The sequence below is a fragment of the Dipodomys ordii genome, unplaced genomic scaffold (genome assembly GCF_000151885.1).
Source record: "Dipodomys ordii isolate 6190 unplaced genomic scaffold, Dord_2.0 Scaffold5, whole genome shotgun sequence".
Classification (NCBI taxonomy): Eukaryota; Metazoa; Chordata; class Mammalia; order Rodentia; family Heteromyidae; genus Dipodomys; species Dipodomys ordii.
Window position 1 is genome coordinate 34446131 of NW_012267221.1, and position 17967 is coordinate 34464097.

The 17967-nt window shown below is 33.3% G+C and overlaps 1 protein-coding gene across 2 annotated transcripts in view; it reads right to left on the reverse strand.

Annotated features, from left to right (window-relative positions):
* Positions 1-4800: 4800 nt before the first annotated feature.
* Calcrl (calcitonin receptor-like) overlaps positions 4801-17967 on the reverse strand; it is a 95462-nt gene continuing 82295 nt past the window's right edge. For both annotated transcript variants that reach the window (XM_013029848.1, XM_013029839.1), the window contains 3 exons: positions 12703-12921; positions 12517-12558; positions 4801-6584 (listed from right to left, as the gene is read on the reverse strand). In XM_013029848.1, the coding sequence (XP_012885302.1) occupies positions 6360-6584; positions 12517-12558; positions 12703-12921 (486 nt within the window). In that variant the 3' untranslated portion in view covers positions 4801-6359. The remainder of the gene's footprint in view (positions 6585-12516; positions 12559-12702; positions 12922-17967) is intronic.

Sequence of the window (17967 nt, forward strand, 5' to 3'; positions counted from 1 at the left end):
ATCATTTTTTTAAAGGTAAGAATTAGAGAAAAATTAGAGAAAAAAATATCCCCTTGATGTTTCACTTGCAATGGGTTACTTGTTCACTGGGTATGGATATGTGGCCAGAAGTACTGATTTAGAAAAACTAAAGTCACCTTTTCAGTGAGTATCTTAGAGTTCTGACTACACATGCAGAAGTAACTGGAGCACATATACTGTGTGAGGACAAGATGAGAAAGAGCTGACCTTCTACCTTGCTATTTGTTTTGTTTTCGAATCTCTGTTCATTGTATGTTGTAAGCTGAGGTAAATGTTTCAAGCATGTTTACAACACTTTTGGAAAATGCAATGAGAGGAGTTGTCCCTGGGCCAGCTGAGATTTTTGTTTAATAGAATCTCCAACTGGATCATAAAAAATGATATCTTGTCATTAGAAACAATAATACCAAAGTTAATCCAATAATTTTTAATAATGAAATCTGTTTCGTGAGGTATGTTGTATATTATCTTGCATTTGGAATGCTAGCTTTGAATTGTTCTCAGAGATTCAAAACAAATTTGCACAAAGCAAAGGATTTACCTTGGAAATATCTTTTTGAAAGTATGCTGAAACATATTAGATTGTCGAATTCTCCTTAAATTGTAAAATATGTATGGAAGAAGTTAGCATATAATAAAATGTTCTTAGTGTTATGCTCTGGAATGGTATATATTTGTCAATTTTGACTTGAATATATTTACTAATCCATGTCAAAATAGCATTAACTCTATTTTGTAGATTTATCAACATTTGTTTGTTTGTTTGTTTTTTGCCAGTCCAGGGCCTGAACTCAGGGCCTGGGTGCTGTCCCTCAGCATTTCAGCTAAAGGCTAGTGCCCTACCTCTTGAGCCACAGCACCACTCCCGGCTTTTTCTGCTTATATGGTGCTGAGGAAGACCCAGGGCCTCATGCATGCAAGGCAAGCACTCTACCACTGAGCCAACTTCCCAGCCCTCAACATTTGTTAATAGATATCATATTAAGTGATGTTTTTACCAAATGATACAGCTTCAGGACTGATGGTATCAAAATACAGTGGTAGATACATTTGTCTGAGCTGGTAATTTTGTAATTCTAAAAATCACTACCTAGTACTTCTGAATGGCTTGAAATGTGCAGTTGGATTATAATTAATTTTGCTTTTGGATTTTTGTTCATAAATGGAAGAATTTTGTTCTTATATTATTTCTATTATTTTTATCACATATCACTATTATAATATTTATTATTTTAATGCTGTCTTTATCTGAGTATATAGTGGCTTAATTTAGTAGCTTAAATTTGTAGCTTAAATTTATAGATAAATGCACTTGTCTGCCTTTTTTTTTTTTTGATAAGGCAGAACTGAAGTATGAACTCAGGGCCTTGCATTCACAAGGGAAGAGCTTTACCACTTGTAACTCACTCTCAGCCCCTTTTCTTTCTTTTTTTTTTTTTATTAGACGCTTTCTTTCTGCCCCAGCTAACCTAGACTAGAATCCTTCTATTTAGGCTTCTTATGTAGCTAGGGTGACAGGTAAGCACCCAGGTTTTTTAAATCGATTAAGAGAACTATATAAAATATTTGCTTGAATGGCCATTAACTTCAGGCTTCCTGATCTCAATCTCTCAAGAAGCCATGAATATAGGACTGAGCCTCCACTCCCAGCTGCATTACCATTCTTCATGTCAGTACAAATTAATTTTTATTTTTTCTTGGATGTTTAGAAATCACTATCTCATTAATTAGTAATTTTTTTAAGTAAATGTCTAAACTTATCTTTATGGATCAAAAGGATACAACATTTTCTATTATATCTGTCCTGCTAATATTTAATCTGGTATGTTTTCAGATATACTCCTTGATCTTAAGAAATTATGATTCTAAATAATTTTCTTTGGAAAATAATTGTGTGATAGGCTATTTTAGCAACTATCTTAGGTAAAAGACTGCAATAATGGCAGATGTGAGTAACTGGAAATAGATCAATGACCTGAATAGAAATGCACAATCCCCTTAGATGGAATTATAGCAGTAAATCTGCATGTGTTTGGTTTTGACAAAAGATTTTTAGATATCATAACAACGAAAAATTGTATTGTGCATAATTATATGTATTTATATGAAGGATATACATTATATATGGTATAGTTGTATATAAGTATAATTTGTGCATACTATATTAGAGCTCACATGAATTTATCTCTGCCACTTAATACTTTGAGCTGCTTACTCGTATGCTACTGCAAAACAACTATGAATACTATATACTCATCCTCTTCTATTTTTAGTGGTTCCAGGGCCTCTTACTTGCTAGGCAGGCACTCTACTACTTGAGTCAATGCCTAGCTCTTTGTGCATTATTTCTTTTGTTTCCTTTTGCCTCATCTATACTCAGACTACAATATGCCAACCTATTTCTCCTACATAGATGGGATGTAAAAAAATATAAATAACAATGCTTGACATAATCTTTGTGATAGAGTCTTGCTGATTTAAAAAAAAATCTGGTCCTGCCTCAAACTATGATCCTCTTGTCACAACTTCTCAAGTAGCTTGGAATACAAGCATGAGCCACCTGACTAGCAGCAATAATGTATATTAGTCTTGATCACTAGAAAGGCAATTATTCAATAGACTGTAACTAATATATCAATTTTATATTTATTTATAAATGTTTTCAGAGGTTTTAAAGTCTTAAATATATGAATTCTCTTCCAAATAATTGTGACATATTTAAGTTTTCCTCATTAATGAACTAAAATCATTTGCCATGTTTTCATGTTTTTGTCTTGAAGTTGTATTTGTACCTCTTTTCCACATTATCTTTAAATAATTGTTTATACTTTTTCTTTCTACTCCTTGGAATATAGTAGAAGGAGATAAATCACATAACATTTGCATACTTTTAGGCTTTTTCCTCTTTTTTTTATTGTCAGTACTGGGGCTTGAACACAGGAACTCATGCTCAACTTGCTTGCTCATGGTTGGTATGTGAGCCATACCATCATCCTACCATTTTACTGGTTAAATAGAAATGGAGTTTCACAGCTTTTTCTGCCCTGGTCCTTCAGGCCTCATCCTCCTGAATAGCTATAATTATAGCTCACTAGAGATATAATTACCTCTGGGCTAATTCCCCCTAGCTTACAGCATAAGAATTCATTTGTTAACATTATAGTTTGTTTAGATATTTTGACCTGAGAAAGCATTGTGTAACTTTTCCTTAGTTTATTACTGGTTTATTGAAAAACTCCAACAGACATTTTAATAAGACAAATAGACACAAAGTCAATGATTGCAAGAACCATTCCACTGATTTTTGTATTTTAAACATAAATGGATCATTTAACATCCCAGTAAATATGAAGATAAAACAACTTAAATTTATAGTTGTACTATTTATATAAAATCAAACTAGAGACATTTTAGGCATGTATAACATGAGTTATTTTAATTAATTAGAATATCTTGAATATGTTTAACAGCTGTTTTTATTAGCAGATTAAAGTCAGGATAAAATTAAAATAAACTCACATTAAAACTTATAAGCAATAAATACAGCACTACAGCTGCTCCTAATTCTATATACATTGGATTATAGTTGAATAAACAGTAAATTCCAAAATGAGTATTTTTATGAATTTACCCACTAGAAAGTAAACTTTTTTTTAAAAAAAAATGACAGAACAGAATTTTTTAGAAAATTAAAATGAGACTTCCACAAGTAATTTCAGAAAATGGCTGAGCTATTATTTTAAAAGCTATAAATTTGCAAAAATTTAGATTTTTAGATGCTAAACAAGATTGCTTTTAGAAAGTATCAGATTAATTTTCTTCACAAGTAATGCATAAAGATCACAATTAGCTCTTCAGATCTAAAGAAGTCTAACATTCAAAAATATTATTCCTCAAAAATATATTGGTACAAAATTAATACTGATTAATCACAGTCTGTTACAGTTGAAGGTGGTACAGCAGACAAACCTTGGCAATAAGAAAAATAACTGCATTTAACATGTTTAAAACACAATAGAAATACTTGATAATTACAGTATCATTTTAACATGTTCTCTTATAATTCAACATTTCCTACTGTCATTTATGGCTAAAAGTTGACAGCTGGTCTAGAGTATTGGCTGAACTACATATGAACATTGTCAGTAAAGAATATGAATCTGTATCTTTGAATAATAAATAACAAAATTAATTTTAGTAAGAGAAAATGTACTATAATTTAGACAGTTAAAATTGAGAACAACCTGCATTCCTTTTAATAATAACTTGCTATGAAACCCATAAGTTTGATACTAATGTAATGATACCTTTACATGCATAGATAAATAACAAGTGTATTTATTAGGCCATTTAATATTCCAATTCACATTAATTTGACAATTTTAAATAAAGTTTAAACTTATCTCCTGAAGATTTGGGAAGCAATTTATGATGACAGATCTCTAATCCATTTTCAGCTGATTGACATACTTCCAAAACAAATACACATAATTTCTTCCCAAATTTACTTTAACTAGTTGAACTTTTTTTTTTTTTTTGGTCGGTCGTGGGGCTTGAACACTGGACCTGGGCGCTGTCCCTCAGCTCTTCAGCTCAAGGCGAGCACTCTACCACTTGAGCTACCGCGCCACTTCCGGTTTTCTGGTGGCTTATTGGAGATAGGAGTCACACGGTCTCTCTTGCCCGGGCTGGCTTTGAACTGCGATCCTCAGATCTCAGCCTCCTGAGTAGCTAGGATTACAGGCGTGAGCCACCAGCGCCCGGCTAGTTGAGCTTCTTGTTCTTCAGACATTCCAGTGGAAAATAACTGAATAGAATAACTGAATCATCTTAAATGTCACTTTCTTTTATAAGAGAGGCTGTCTTCCACCTTAATTTAATTATCCCATAGGTATTTGATTATTCTTCCTCAATGAATCATTCAAGTATTAGTGGTGTGTATTATCATATATAGTAGTCTATTAAATATTGGAACATTTTTATAGTATATATGTTCTATTGCTTTTGTTTTTCCTTTAGTAAAGTGACATGCTGCCAATGCATGTATCACATAGTAAAAGTCAACAAACTAATATTTAATGGAGCAAAATTTGCAAGGGTAACACATTATTTATTACAGTAGTTGTGATTTTTTTTTCTGGATTTGATTGAGCTCATTATCAAAATGGAAGGAGAAAATTTTAACTCTTCAAAGATGACATGTCAAAATAACAGCCTGACATTTTAAAATAAATATTTTATTTCTCACCACAGATGTCTCTGACTCTTTAAGTTTCTATACTAACTTCTGATGCTGGTATCTGGTTGTCCTTACAATATTTACCAAATATAGAATTCCAGATTCTATGTTGTAAAATCTGCCCAGACACAATATCAGGTATGACATTCTTCCATCATTGTATTATGTATCTGCTTTAAAGCAATTACCTTGGTTGTCTGTATTTGATTTAACACTATAAAATAATACATGGATTATTCACAAATTCATTTCCCACAACAATCTTTTTGTACAAATGTCCAAGGTAATATGAAATCCTTCATTGATTTCCTTCACGTAAAATGATAACTAAGTTGTCTACATAGTAGAAATTGAAGGGTCAAAGTCTCTATTTACAGATACAGGGAAATTCCCTCCCACTTGTATAGTAAGCTAGGGAAGTAGCTGAGGACAAGGATATCTCCTGATCATACAGAAGTAGGATTGCATATAGTACATCCTATTTATTAGATCTCAACAATGATTTGCCTCAGGATGTAATTGTGCTGTATCAACAAGTGGTTAGCCTATGATAGAATTAATGCTTTAGTACATTTGAGAAAACACTACCTGAAGAGGTCCAGTGACATAGTGTATGTTTGGTTTTATGTGTACATATACATATTCAGCCAAAGAACTGCACCTTAAGTGGGAGAAAGACTGTGTATATAAGGGGACAGGAGTGGAGTTAGACCCATTGCATATCTGAACTTGCACGGTCGTTCACTGGTGATTTCAAGCAGTGATAAGTTGGAGCTGACCCATATCAGCTTACTAATTGTGCTTAACTCTCCCCAACCCCCACACCACTCCCAGTTTCACATTCAGTGATTTCAGGTTGCTAGCTTTGAATCAACCACAGTGTAGTTATTTACTGGCAAATGTTCGATCACAGCCTTTCCATCCACACAGTGATTGTTGCTTACCATTATATCCACAGACTTATCCTTTAATCTGAGTGCTTCCTTTATGGTATCTCAAGGGATTCATTTAGTATTGAAGTCTTCTGGCTGGAAAGTCATGTATCTAAGTCATTGTGCTAAGTAAGAGTGGCACAAACCTGGCAATGATCTCTCTGTGTTCACATAACTAAGTCATATAGCTTCTCTGGTTTTAATACAACGTTTTCAATATCCTGGAAGCTTTTCCCATTTAAGTGTTCAGTAGGACAGTCATGACTATAGCCCGGGACTTCACTAATTGTTGACACTGTGTAAGATGCACTACGGAGAGCATCAGGATGAGAAAAACTGTTTCCGAACTGGATTTTGTATTGATTCCAGTTTCTTCTCAGAATTGCCTGAACCTAACAACCAAAAAGACAGAAACAACATCAAACCATTAATTAAATTGTTACATTTGGAGCACAATAAAATAAAGCATTGTAGAAAAGCTTTCATTTTTCTTACAAAACTATTTAACTAAAAATGAAGTTTGATGAACTATCTTTAATGAATCCCTTCAATGGCTCTATATTTAATATTTCATCAATAGTTTTCACTTAGTATATTTACTTTGAAGTTTCAAGAATACATATGTGAGTATTGTTAAGTCTGTAATTAATATTATGTAAGATTACATATACATTTAATTTTAGATAAATTATAAGTAATTCTAATTTTACATCTATATTTAAGTTAGTAGACAATTCATGGGAGGGTTTAGAAAATGGGAAAGGTACCAAATTTTTACAAAAATGTTAAGGATACAGAGAGTGTAAATCAAGGTCCTCATAAGCAGCAACAGAAACTTTTTATCAAGAAAGTATCATGTGCTAGAAATTGTGCTACATTCTAGAGGGAAAAAAGCAGGGTATTTGTCCTCATGAAGCTTGCTTCCATAAGGAATATGGGACATTGAACAAATAGCTTTACATGAGAGAAATATTGTAGAAATGTTTAAGAGTGACATTTCTTCATGTTTATTATGAACATATCCTCCTCTCTATGAGTGAATTTAAGTTTACTGATTCTTCAGTCTTTTCTGATTGAGGCTAGACATCAAGACTAAGTGAGTTCCATACAGTTTGGTTTTAGTTTTACTGAAGACAGTGAAAAGATCTTCTTCATATTGAGTCAATGAACTTGATCTTGAATGAGAATGTTCAGATAAACCCTGAACTCTGTCATCTTCGTGTTTTGAGGATGGGTGTGTAGATGGGTTTGGAGTCCTGTTTTTCAGGTTATATCCTTATCCTTGTGGCTGATGGATGTCTGATTAAAGTGTACACTGTTTGAATGGTCTTTCCTAAGCTCTCTACTGCACTTTGACCTTTAGTTTACCTCGCCAAAGGGAATTTGAACACCTGTAATTTCCAAGTGATTCATGCACTAATAACATACTTGTGCAATGATTGTTCAACTTACAAATCTTTATATGGAATTCTTCAACTTTCTAGTCACGACATTCATGTCTACAAATAAATATGGAATTTTCAAAAGGTATTAAGTGCTGGGCACTGGTAGCTTACTCCTGAAATCCTAACTACTCAAGAAGCTAAAATCTGAAGTTCAAGGTTTTAGAAGCCAGTCTAGACAAGAGAGTCTGTGAGACTCGTATCTCCAATTAACCACTACAAAAGCCAGAAATGCAGCTGTGGCTCGAGTGGTAAAAATGCTAGCCTGAGCACAAAAGCTCAGGGACAGCACCAAGGCCATGAGTTTAAGCCCAGGACAGGCACGGACACACACACACACACACACACACACACACACACACACACACACACAAGCAAAAGTATTAATGATTTATTTTAATGTTCTAAATTTTATGTTCTAAATTTAAAAAAGTAAGTAACAAGAATTTCCAGGTGATGGAAGTTTCATGGGATACTTTAATGTGAGCTAAGGTCTCCTAGGTTCTATCACCTAAAATGAACACAAAATTTTGCTATGTCATTTCATGTTTTGCATAGAAAGAAAAGAAGATCTAATATAAAGTTTAGTTTTAACTCAAAATGAGTATTAAAATTACATGTCTGTAGTTCAAAAATTACATAATTAAAGTGGTAAATTTAGTTACAGAAATAGATCAGTATGAAGTTCAACAACTTCAAAATCTTCAAACACATTTTTAATGTATGTCGTCAAAGCTAAAGATCCAATTTATGTGAATGTGCTTTGAAAACAAAAGTATTTGTAGGACAAGTGTACTTATAAAAATATAATTTGCTTTCCCTAGGTTTAGTAATTTTAAATACCACAAATAAGATACTTAAATTAAAGTAATTTAATATCCACATGAATAATATCAGGACATAAGCAAATGATAAGTCAAATGGCTTTATATGGGGAATTTAAAATAAACGTTCAGAGATTTACCAACAAAATGATACTTTTAACTACACTTATCTACAAACTTTTGATGGAAATAAACTTTTATTTTTATTGTGTGTGTGTGTGTTCGTGTGTTCGTGTGTGTGTGTGTGTGTGTGTGTGTGTGTATGTGTGTGCTGGCAGTGAGGCTTTAACTCAGGTCCTGGACAATGTCCCTCAGCTTATTCCCTAAGGCTAGTGCTCTACCACTTGAGCCATACCTCCTCCATCTCTAGCTTTTTGCTGGTTAATTGAAGATAAAGAGTACCATAAACTTTCCTACCTGGGCTGGCTACAATTTTGGACAGTATCAGATCTCAGCCTCCTGAGTAACTAGGATTATAGTCATAAGCCACTGGTGTTTGGTTGAGAAATAAAATTTTATCCAGATACTTTTCTACTTCATAATTTTTAGCTTAATGCTGTGGTGATTGAATACAGAACCTACACAGCCACAGGTTGAATGGAAGTAAAACATTACTTCCTATAAAAGATTCCACATAAATGTTGAGAAGAACCTGACAGGAAGTAATACATTTGCTGTGAGACCAGTATTTGTAGTCCATAAAAGGAAAGCTAACTCAATTCTAAAACCCAAATGGCTTTTGAAATATTTGGATGTTTGCTCTTGAAATATCTTTTGATTCAAGTCATTACCCTGTTTCTTCTTTAATTATATCATCAGAAAAACCATGAAAAAGTCAATGTCCTGAACTCCAGCTTCTAGTTACTGAAGTTAAAAATAACCCCAATTAAAGACCCACAGGTCTTGTAGACTTCTGTTTATATTATTCTCCAAAAGGATGTTATTTTTTTCACTTGCTTCCTCTAATAAAAGATTACACTTCTTCAAGAGAACATTAAAGTGACCATTCAGTAAGTTTCAATGAAAAAAAATGAAGTGAAATGACTCTATTAGTTACAAATGTATATGAGCATTATGTGAACAATAATATCAAATGCTTAGAATGTAACATTCTGGCTTTATATGCTGATTATCACTTGATTGGGAAAATAGTCTATAGTACTTAATTTAAATTGATTTTTAAAATTTAATATAGCTTTGTAAAGTTATCTATTTTGTTCCCTTTACAGAATGTAAGTTCAGTTCAACAAATGTTTTCATTCATTTTACAAATATACCTACTCTCCATTGTTAAATATGTCTTTTTGATGACCAGGGTCCCCAGGATATGTTAGGAGTAAATATTTTTGTCTGTGGGTTAGGTAAGTGGTATAGTGGCCAGATTGCTTGCAAAGCCAGTTATTTAACTAATGCTTAGAAGTGTTAAGAGGAAAATGTTGGCTTAAAATTAAACAAAGGTGAAAGTAAAAATAAATACAGATATTAAACAAAAGTCAAGTCCTTGACCTAATGTGGAAAGCTAGAAGAAATCTAAGCCTGAGCAATGGATTTGCAGACCAACATGACATAGTTGGAACCACACAAACTGAATTTGGCAGCTTTCTTCCTGTTACTCTGTTAGGAGAATGGGAAAAACTAAAAGGCAAAGAGACAAAAAGGGAGGGATTAGAGTATTTCTTAAGATGAGAGGTGACTCATACTTAAATGGGGATTGCAGCTCCAGAGATGAAGAACAGGGGATATTAAAGATATTGTGAAAAACTGACGGATTTGGCCACAATCTAGCTGAAAGAGTTTTTCATTATTATAATTTTCGAGTGCCAAAATGTTCTCAATTTTAAGACAGGCTTAAGAAGAGAGTATTGTGTGTCTTTTGTTTACCCAGCTAAAAATGCAACTGGAGTATAAGGCATTAATTTCAATATTTCTTGGGCGTGTTTTTCTAAACAGAAGGACCAATTACTGTTTCTACTTAAGAATTTATTTTCCAAAATCACTTATTTGATAAATCTAACATTGGTGTTATAATACAAGAAGGATATTGTGTGAGTAGAATATTATACAAAAACTTTACATAAATCCTCAGGAGGTTTGCTTGGAGCACTTACTATTTTTTTACCTTTAGTAAAGGTAGACACATGTTCCTAATTCATAGCATTTCATAAAGTAAGTTAAAAAGAAAATAACATCATTGGAGTTTAAATGCATTCTTAAGCAGATGTCTCCTGACTCATAACATTTTGTTTAACTAATATTAGCCTTTTATTTATCATTATTAATAATGAGCTAATCTTTTATAAATAGTGATTCTGTTTTGAATACTTAAAAATTACACTCATTTGTTGTGTGATACTGAGGTATACCTTCATATGTTATGCATGTTCCTGACACATGTCATCAATATAGTCATCAAAATCTGTTACATTTTATATAGGCAATGCTTCTATAGAGATACTTCTATAGAGATTCTATAATACTTCTATAGAGATTCATAACAAAGGTCATTTGAATTTTACAGATTGAACCCAATTATCCCCAATTAAGTTTTCTGTCTATACCTTTCATGACTTTAATCCTGTCTTTAGAGAAGGTTCAGGAAACTATCAACTAAATGTATGAAATGTAGTTTACGCTGACATTTCTACACTCTATCATAAATAAGTGAATCTATGCTATACAAATCTATACTTTGAAATTAAAATATTTTTAAATTTCTAAATGAAAGACAAAGCAATGGAAATTATTATATACCAAGATAGTTAAAAATTTACTTAAACAGGGAAAACCATATTTTATAGTTTTTTTCATGAAATGTATGGGATTTCCAGTGTTGATTTATTTTCTAGGAATGATTCTCATAATGTTATGCCAACTAGTTACATGTGTTCTCCATCTGAAGAATTGTGATAAGCTTCCAGTTATCAAGTATCTGTGTCTCACTCAGTTGCTCTCTGGATTTCTAAACTTTGCTTAATTTTGCCAACATCTTCATGGCTACAATTGATCAAGTAGATTAGAAACATAAAAAGCGAAAACAACAAAGCTCAAACGACTGAGCTATAACAATATCCATATGCACAAGAAACACATAAACAGTTTTCAAAATTCCTGATCTCCATGGTTTGGATAAAAATCCACCAGTATCCAAGAACACAGTATCATGTTGCGAATCAAAGCATTCAGTTCTAAATGTCCTGACAAACTGCATCTCCTCCCTGCAGAATGGAGAGTTTAATTCCTTTCAGTCTTTTTTATATCTACTTTAAAACATTTCCAAAGGACACATTGTGAAGCAGACAAAGAAAGAAAGGTCAATGAGCAGGTTCTATTTCTTGTTAGATTGTATGTTCTATGAAGTTAAGGAATATCTAGCACTGTTCTAAGGACAATCTCTGGATGTGGAATCCCAGTGATAGGTCAGAAGATTAAATGAATAAGAGTCATTGACTAGTTAAAGTAAGGCTGATTTTCCCCTACCTTTAAACTACAACATGACCTGAACTTTTGACAGATGTGTTCTTTTCTCTGCTGAAAACTGACTTTGAAATGATTCTTTGGGAGCTTATAATTTATATTCTCTCTCTCTCTCTCTCTCTCTCTCTCTCTCTCCCTTCCTCCCACCCTCTCCTCCTCCTCCTTCTCTTCCTCCTCCTCTTCCTCTTCCTTCTTTTCCTCTTCTTCCTCCTCCTTCTCTCCATCCTTGTTCTCAGGTTTTGAAATTAAGAATTCATAGTCACACTAGGCAAATGTGAACAAGGCCTCTGGCCCATTTTAATTTTTGAGATGGGATGTCACATTTATGCTAGGGCCAGCCTGGATAGATATTTTCTGTTCATGCCAGATATCTAAGATGACAGCCATACCAGCATGCACAGGAATTATTGGTTGAGGTATAGTTGCATGAAATTTTAGCCTAGGTTGGCCTCAAACCATGAGCCTCCTGATCTCTGCTGCCAAATAGCTAAGATTATAGGAATGAGACACTGTGCATAACTTCCATCTTATTTTTCTATTGGGGACACATTTATAATAATGAAGAGTAAAATCAATTAACATACCTCTCCATTGAAAAAGCAGAAAATTGTAGAAACCAAAAGACCCTGTAAAGAAAAATAAAAATATTTGAATCTAAATAAAGGACATTAATGTATTTATAGGCAATTTGCTGGGTAGAGTCACTTAAAGCATTATGGACATTAAATGCTGAGCCTTCAGTTGTCCTGGTAATGTTCAAAATGCCATACCTGATAGTGCATAAGAATGTGCATGATGTAGTCATACACTTCCTCTGCAATCCGGCCCTCAGGTCGCCATGGAATCAGCACAAACTCAATGCCAAGCAGTGGCACAAGAATGAGCGTAGCTCTCACAGCTTTCATGTAAAGATTGGACTCAGCTTGGTGGGTAACTTTCAACTTGGTGATGAGAACACGTACGATATTTAATAGGAAGAAAAGGTTCACCTAAAGAGAAGATAGAAGGGTGTTTACAATCATTTCGTTTTTAGTATTTAGAATCATTACTAGAACTCTAATTTTTTAAATCTTAGGATATATGCAATGTACAAGAGCACGTATATTTGTATCTCTGGAATTGTGAGATTCATCTTATAAGTATGTTGGTGTAAATGAATTTAACTTATGAAAATAAAATTAATGTACAATGATGGTGCAACACAGTTGTGAAATAGTTGAGAGTTTTTCTTAACTAATTTTCTCATGCATTTAACATTTTTTCCTATGGTCCCCAAACTAAATTTTTAGCTTAAATAATTATTTTTAATGTTGGTTTTTAAAGTAGCACCTCAATCCCAATCTATATTTTATGGTTTAAAACATATATAGTATATAGTTATATTAACGATTTTCATCTTTTTCATTTGCTTTTTATGTTTGTAATAGTAATCCTTATAATACATTTTCCTAACAATTTTCCCTCTCAAATAGTACTGTAATTTTCTTTATCCTTATGAAGAGGCTCTCATGCCATTGAACAAGCTGCTAGTCAATGGAGATTATCTAAGTAGAATTATTTACATTCAGTAAGACCTGCAAGCATTCACTTTCTGCAATTATATATTTACTACAGATTATATATTTACTAAGCATTGGGATAGTATGCTTTTTAAAGGGTATCATATGACTTCAAATATACAATATGATTTGTGAAAGTCTTGTTGGACCAAAAATATTTCTCTGTGTGTGTGTTTGTGTGTGTCTGTTTCTCTATTTTTTCTTCTCCTCTCCTCTCTGTCTCTCTGTTTCTCTCTGTCTCTCTCTCTCTGTGTCTCTCTCTTTCTCACTCTCTTTTCCCCCCCATGACATAAATCCTTATTTCTTTCACTTCTGTCCTCTTGTTCAGTGCTCATTCCCTATCCTGTCATAATGGACATTAACACAAAAAGTCACATTATTTTCTTCCATTTTTTTCCTTACTCTTACCTCTAGCCTCTGCTGTCTTTGTTTAACAATCTTAAAAATTCAAAACACAAGCCCACATATAATTTATATACATATATTTTAATAAATTTGAAAAGTAACTGTAACATCTCATTTTAGCATGGAAAATAAACAAGTAGCACATTTGGTAATTGAAAGGATTTGTCATGAAAATTGGATATAAAAATATTCCATTACTATTCCACTACTAGAATTCAACATAATATATATATTAAAAATATACTGTTCACCAGAACCCTAATGACACACATCTAAGGAAAGAAACATGTTTATACACACAGGGATACATAAAGAAAAAAGCAGAAGTCATGTGAACAGGAATAATGTAAAACACAATAAACTAGCAAGTCAGTGGTTCTTGTTCATCCCAGTGTACTCCCTCTCTAAGCACTCATTGCTATTTTAAAATGTTTCAACTAACTGGGTGCTGGGGGCTCATGCCTGTAGTCCTAGCTACTCAGGAGGCTGAGACCTGAGGGTCCTGGTTCAAAGCTAGCTCAAGCAGGAAAAGTCCATGAGACCCTTATTTCTAATTAATTACTAAAAAGGGCAGAAGTTGAGCTATGGTTCAACTTGTAGAACCCTAGGCTTGAGCAAAAAAGCTTAGGGACCATGTACTGACATTGAATTCAAGCTCCAGGATCAGCATCAAAAATAAACATTTTGACTACATTTAAATTAAAGCTTGTTCCTAGATGAAAAGATATAGTGTCTATTTACTTGATTATGATTTATAATAGTAAGCACATTAAAATCTTAATATATAAAATCAAAGCTTTTAAAACAGTGAAATATTACAATTCAGACACATATTACATGAAAATTTCTTAATTATAGAATGCGTCCTCTAAGTGGTATATCTTATCTACAATGTGAAATCAGAAACTAGAATTAACACAGGAACTTATCTTTGCCTTAGTTACACCTTAAACAGCCAACAGTGTTACTGTGTATTATTCTCCACGACATATCCACATAATTGTGATCTTTACATATTACTTTATTTTCTGTAAAGTGTCAAGCAAAAATAGACTAATAATTTCCAATTTCAGGTGAATTTCTTTGAATTTACAACTCACCTAGTTAAGAGGAAACCAATTTTTACTCTGACATTCATAAATTTCAAGAGCTGGTTAACACAGACATCTTCAGACCACTATATCACCCCAGAGTCTCAAAAGGAAGCAGAGTAGATCAGCACAGTGCCTATATGAAGATTTTTGAAAGCCATTTTCCAGTAAGTGTGACCAGTCATTCCTTAAACATATCCTGAAGTGAACTAAGGATGTCACACTGAACTCTATTTAAATGTGTCCTCTCTCAGCTTCCCTTTGGCAGAATCTATAAATGCTTTGCTTCACTTCAATGCCACCCTGCTCTAAGGGAAGTCTGATTGAGGAAGTCAGCAGAAAGCCACTGATTGTGGTTAAGATGATTTATAAAAATTCTGCAAAGACTTAAGACATGAACAATGACTAAGGCCTTCCCAAGACCTTGAAAATTGTCAGGACTACCGAGGAGTGAAGAAGGGCAAAACAAATGGTCGAGATACAGACTCTCAAAATCTTGCTTTAGGCTGACAAGATGCAAAGTTCTATATGAATAAAGTGAATATTTACTTCCTTCCTTCCTGAGCAGCTTGATGAGTTGGGTTTCTTTATGGCAATTCACTCAGGCTACATCATCTATCTTGCTTCCCAAAGTTGATGTAGACAGACTTTTCAGAGGACTGGGTAAACTGCTATTGCAGTCTGGATTTGTACTTGTATTTCTCGAATCTCTCTGGAGTAGAAGTTTTAATTGCCTGTCTCATTGTAAGGCAGATCATTTGTAATGACATGCAGCCTCGTATTTGTTCTGGAATCTACTGGGTGGCTAAACACTGCATCTTAATTTCCTTACAGAGAGGTTTGAAACAAAGCAAAAGAGAATGTTCCCTAAAACCCACACCCAGCTGTAATAAAGCCAAGACTCAGTGTTTGCTCTGAGGACAAAGAATACAAAACCAGGCCTTCTAGGGGTACACTGAACTCAGTGTGTTGCACATGCCCATATTGTGAAAAGGCTGTAAGAGAATGATGTGTTTCTACCTTTGAGTTTTCTAGGAGAATCTACATTAAGTTAAATGGTCACAGAGAACACAAAGTATCTATGTATTGATGTTTGGACTGGCTGTGGGGTCAGGAACAAACCAGAAAGTGGACCCTTAATTAGTGCTAACAGCATTCCAGGCTAAGTATTTTGTGCATTAACATATTTAATCCTCATTAAAAACATAAAATCACTACTTATTTTGTTTCTAATTGACATAATACTTATACTGATTTGTGGTATGATGTTATAATTTGATACATGAGTAAATGCATGCTCAAATCATTTCTACTTCCTCAAATACCACCATCTCTATATACATGTTCAGAACTTTCAAACTCCATTCTAGCAATCCTGAAATAATTAGTCATTGTAGAGATTCTTTTTGCCCTACTATGCTAATAGGACCTTAGAATTCCTACCTTTTCTCTAAGTATATTTGGATACTGACTGTCCATTCTTGGTATTTCTACTGCAACCCACCCTAGCTTCTAGAGACCTCTACTTCTTTATTCTTAAAAAACAAAAAACAGAAAACAACGTTCTTAGCTTTCTGCTGTGAGTGAGAAGATACCATGTTTACTTTGGTCATATTATTACCATAATGTCCTTCATTCCTTTCATATTTCTACAGATGACAGAATATCATCCTTTTTGTGGCTGAACAACAAGCATTCTATTGTGTATGTACCATAGATAGGTAGTGTATATGTACATAAAATCATACATAGTTTATAAATATATACATATATACATATAAATATATACATATATACATATATGTATAAATATATACATATATATACATACATATACATATACTACATTTCTATCTATTCAATGACCAATGGAGATCTTGATTGATTCTTCACGTTGGTTATGTGAATAGTGCTACACAAACCATGAGGTACAGGTTCCTTTGGTATGTTGGATTGTATTAGGTGAATAGTTTTGTATTTTGCTGTTGAGTTATTTGACTCTCTCTTGGGTTGTAACCCTTGTGGCACACAAATTTCCTTCTTCTCCATGTGCTTATCTAGTTTTCTTAGCCCAGTTTCTTGAAATGACATTTTTCTTTAAAACTAGCTTACATTCTTGATGATGGTGACAGAGATTGTTATGTTGCATATGTGGGTAAAAAGCTGAATTCTAATTTGGGTTTTTTTTCTCTGTGTGTGTTATAGTAACACCCTATATTAAATATTATAGTTTTATATTATGTTTTAAAGTCAAGTACTTTGGTGCTTCTAATATTGTTTTGGGTTCTACATTGCTTTGCATTTTCTGGATTGTGAGGGCCCATATGAACTTTGTGTGTGTCGTTTTCAGTTCTTGGAAGGATACCATTGATACCTATGATAGGCATTATATTGAAATTGGTGATTGATTTGTGCAGTATACACACTTCAACTATTTTGATGCTTCATATCCAACAGCATGGTATTGGTTTCCAAAATTGTGTCATGATAATTTTATATGATTTTTGTACTTTATATAATTCTAGATAATGTTCACTGTTGACTTCCTTAGTTCAATTTCTTCTTAGGACTATCTGGAATGTGTGTGTGTGTGTGTGTGTGTGTGTGTGTGTGTGTGTGTGTGTGTGAGTGGGTGAGTGTGTTGTGAATAGGGTTGCATTTATTTGCATTTATTTCTTTTTCAGCCAATTCCTTGTTAGCATTAAGGTTACTATTGCTACAGAATTACCTTTTTAATCGGGATATATTTTTAAATGTCATAGCAAAGGTACATTTTTTCAGATCTGTTTGACTAGTATTCTAGCATAACCACATACTAAATTGAAGTTAGAAAACACAATAAAATAATACAAAAATCTTTGTGCTATGAAGAGCCTAAAAATAAGAGTTGAACTTGAGAACTTACCTTTTTATATCTAACTACCAGTAGCAAATAAGGCATTGCTCTTAGAAAATGGAATTGCCTTAGAATCTCTAACTC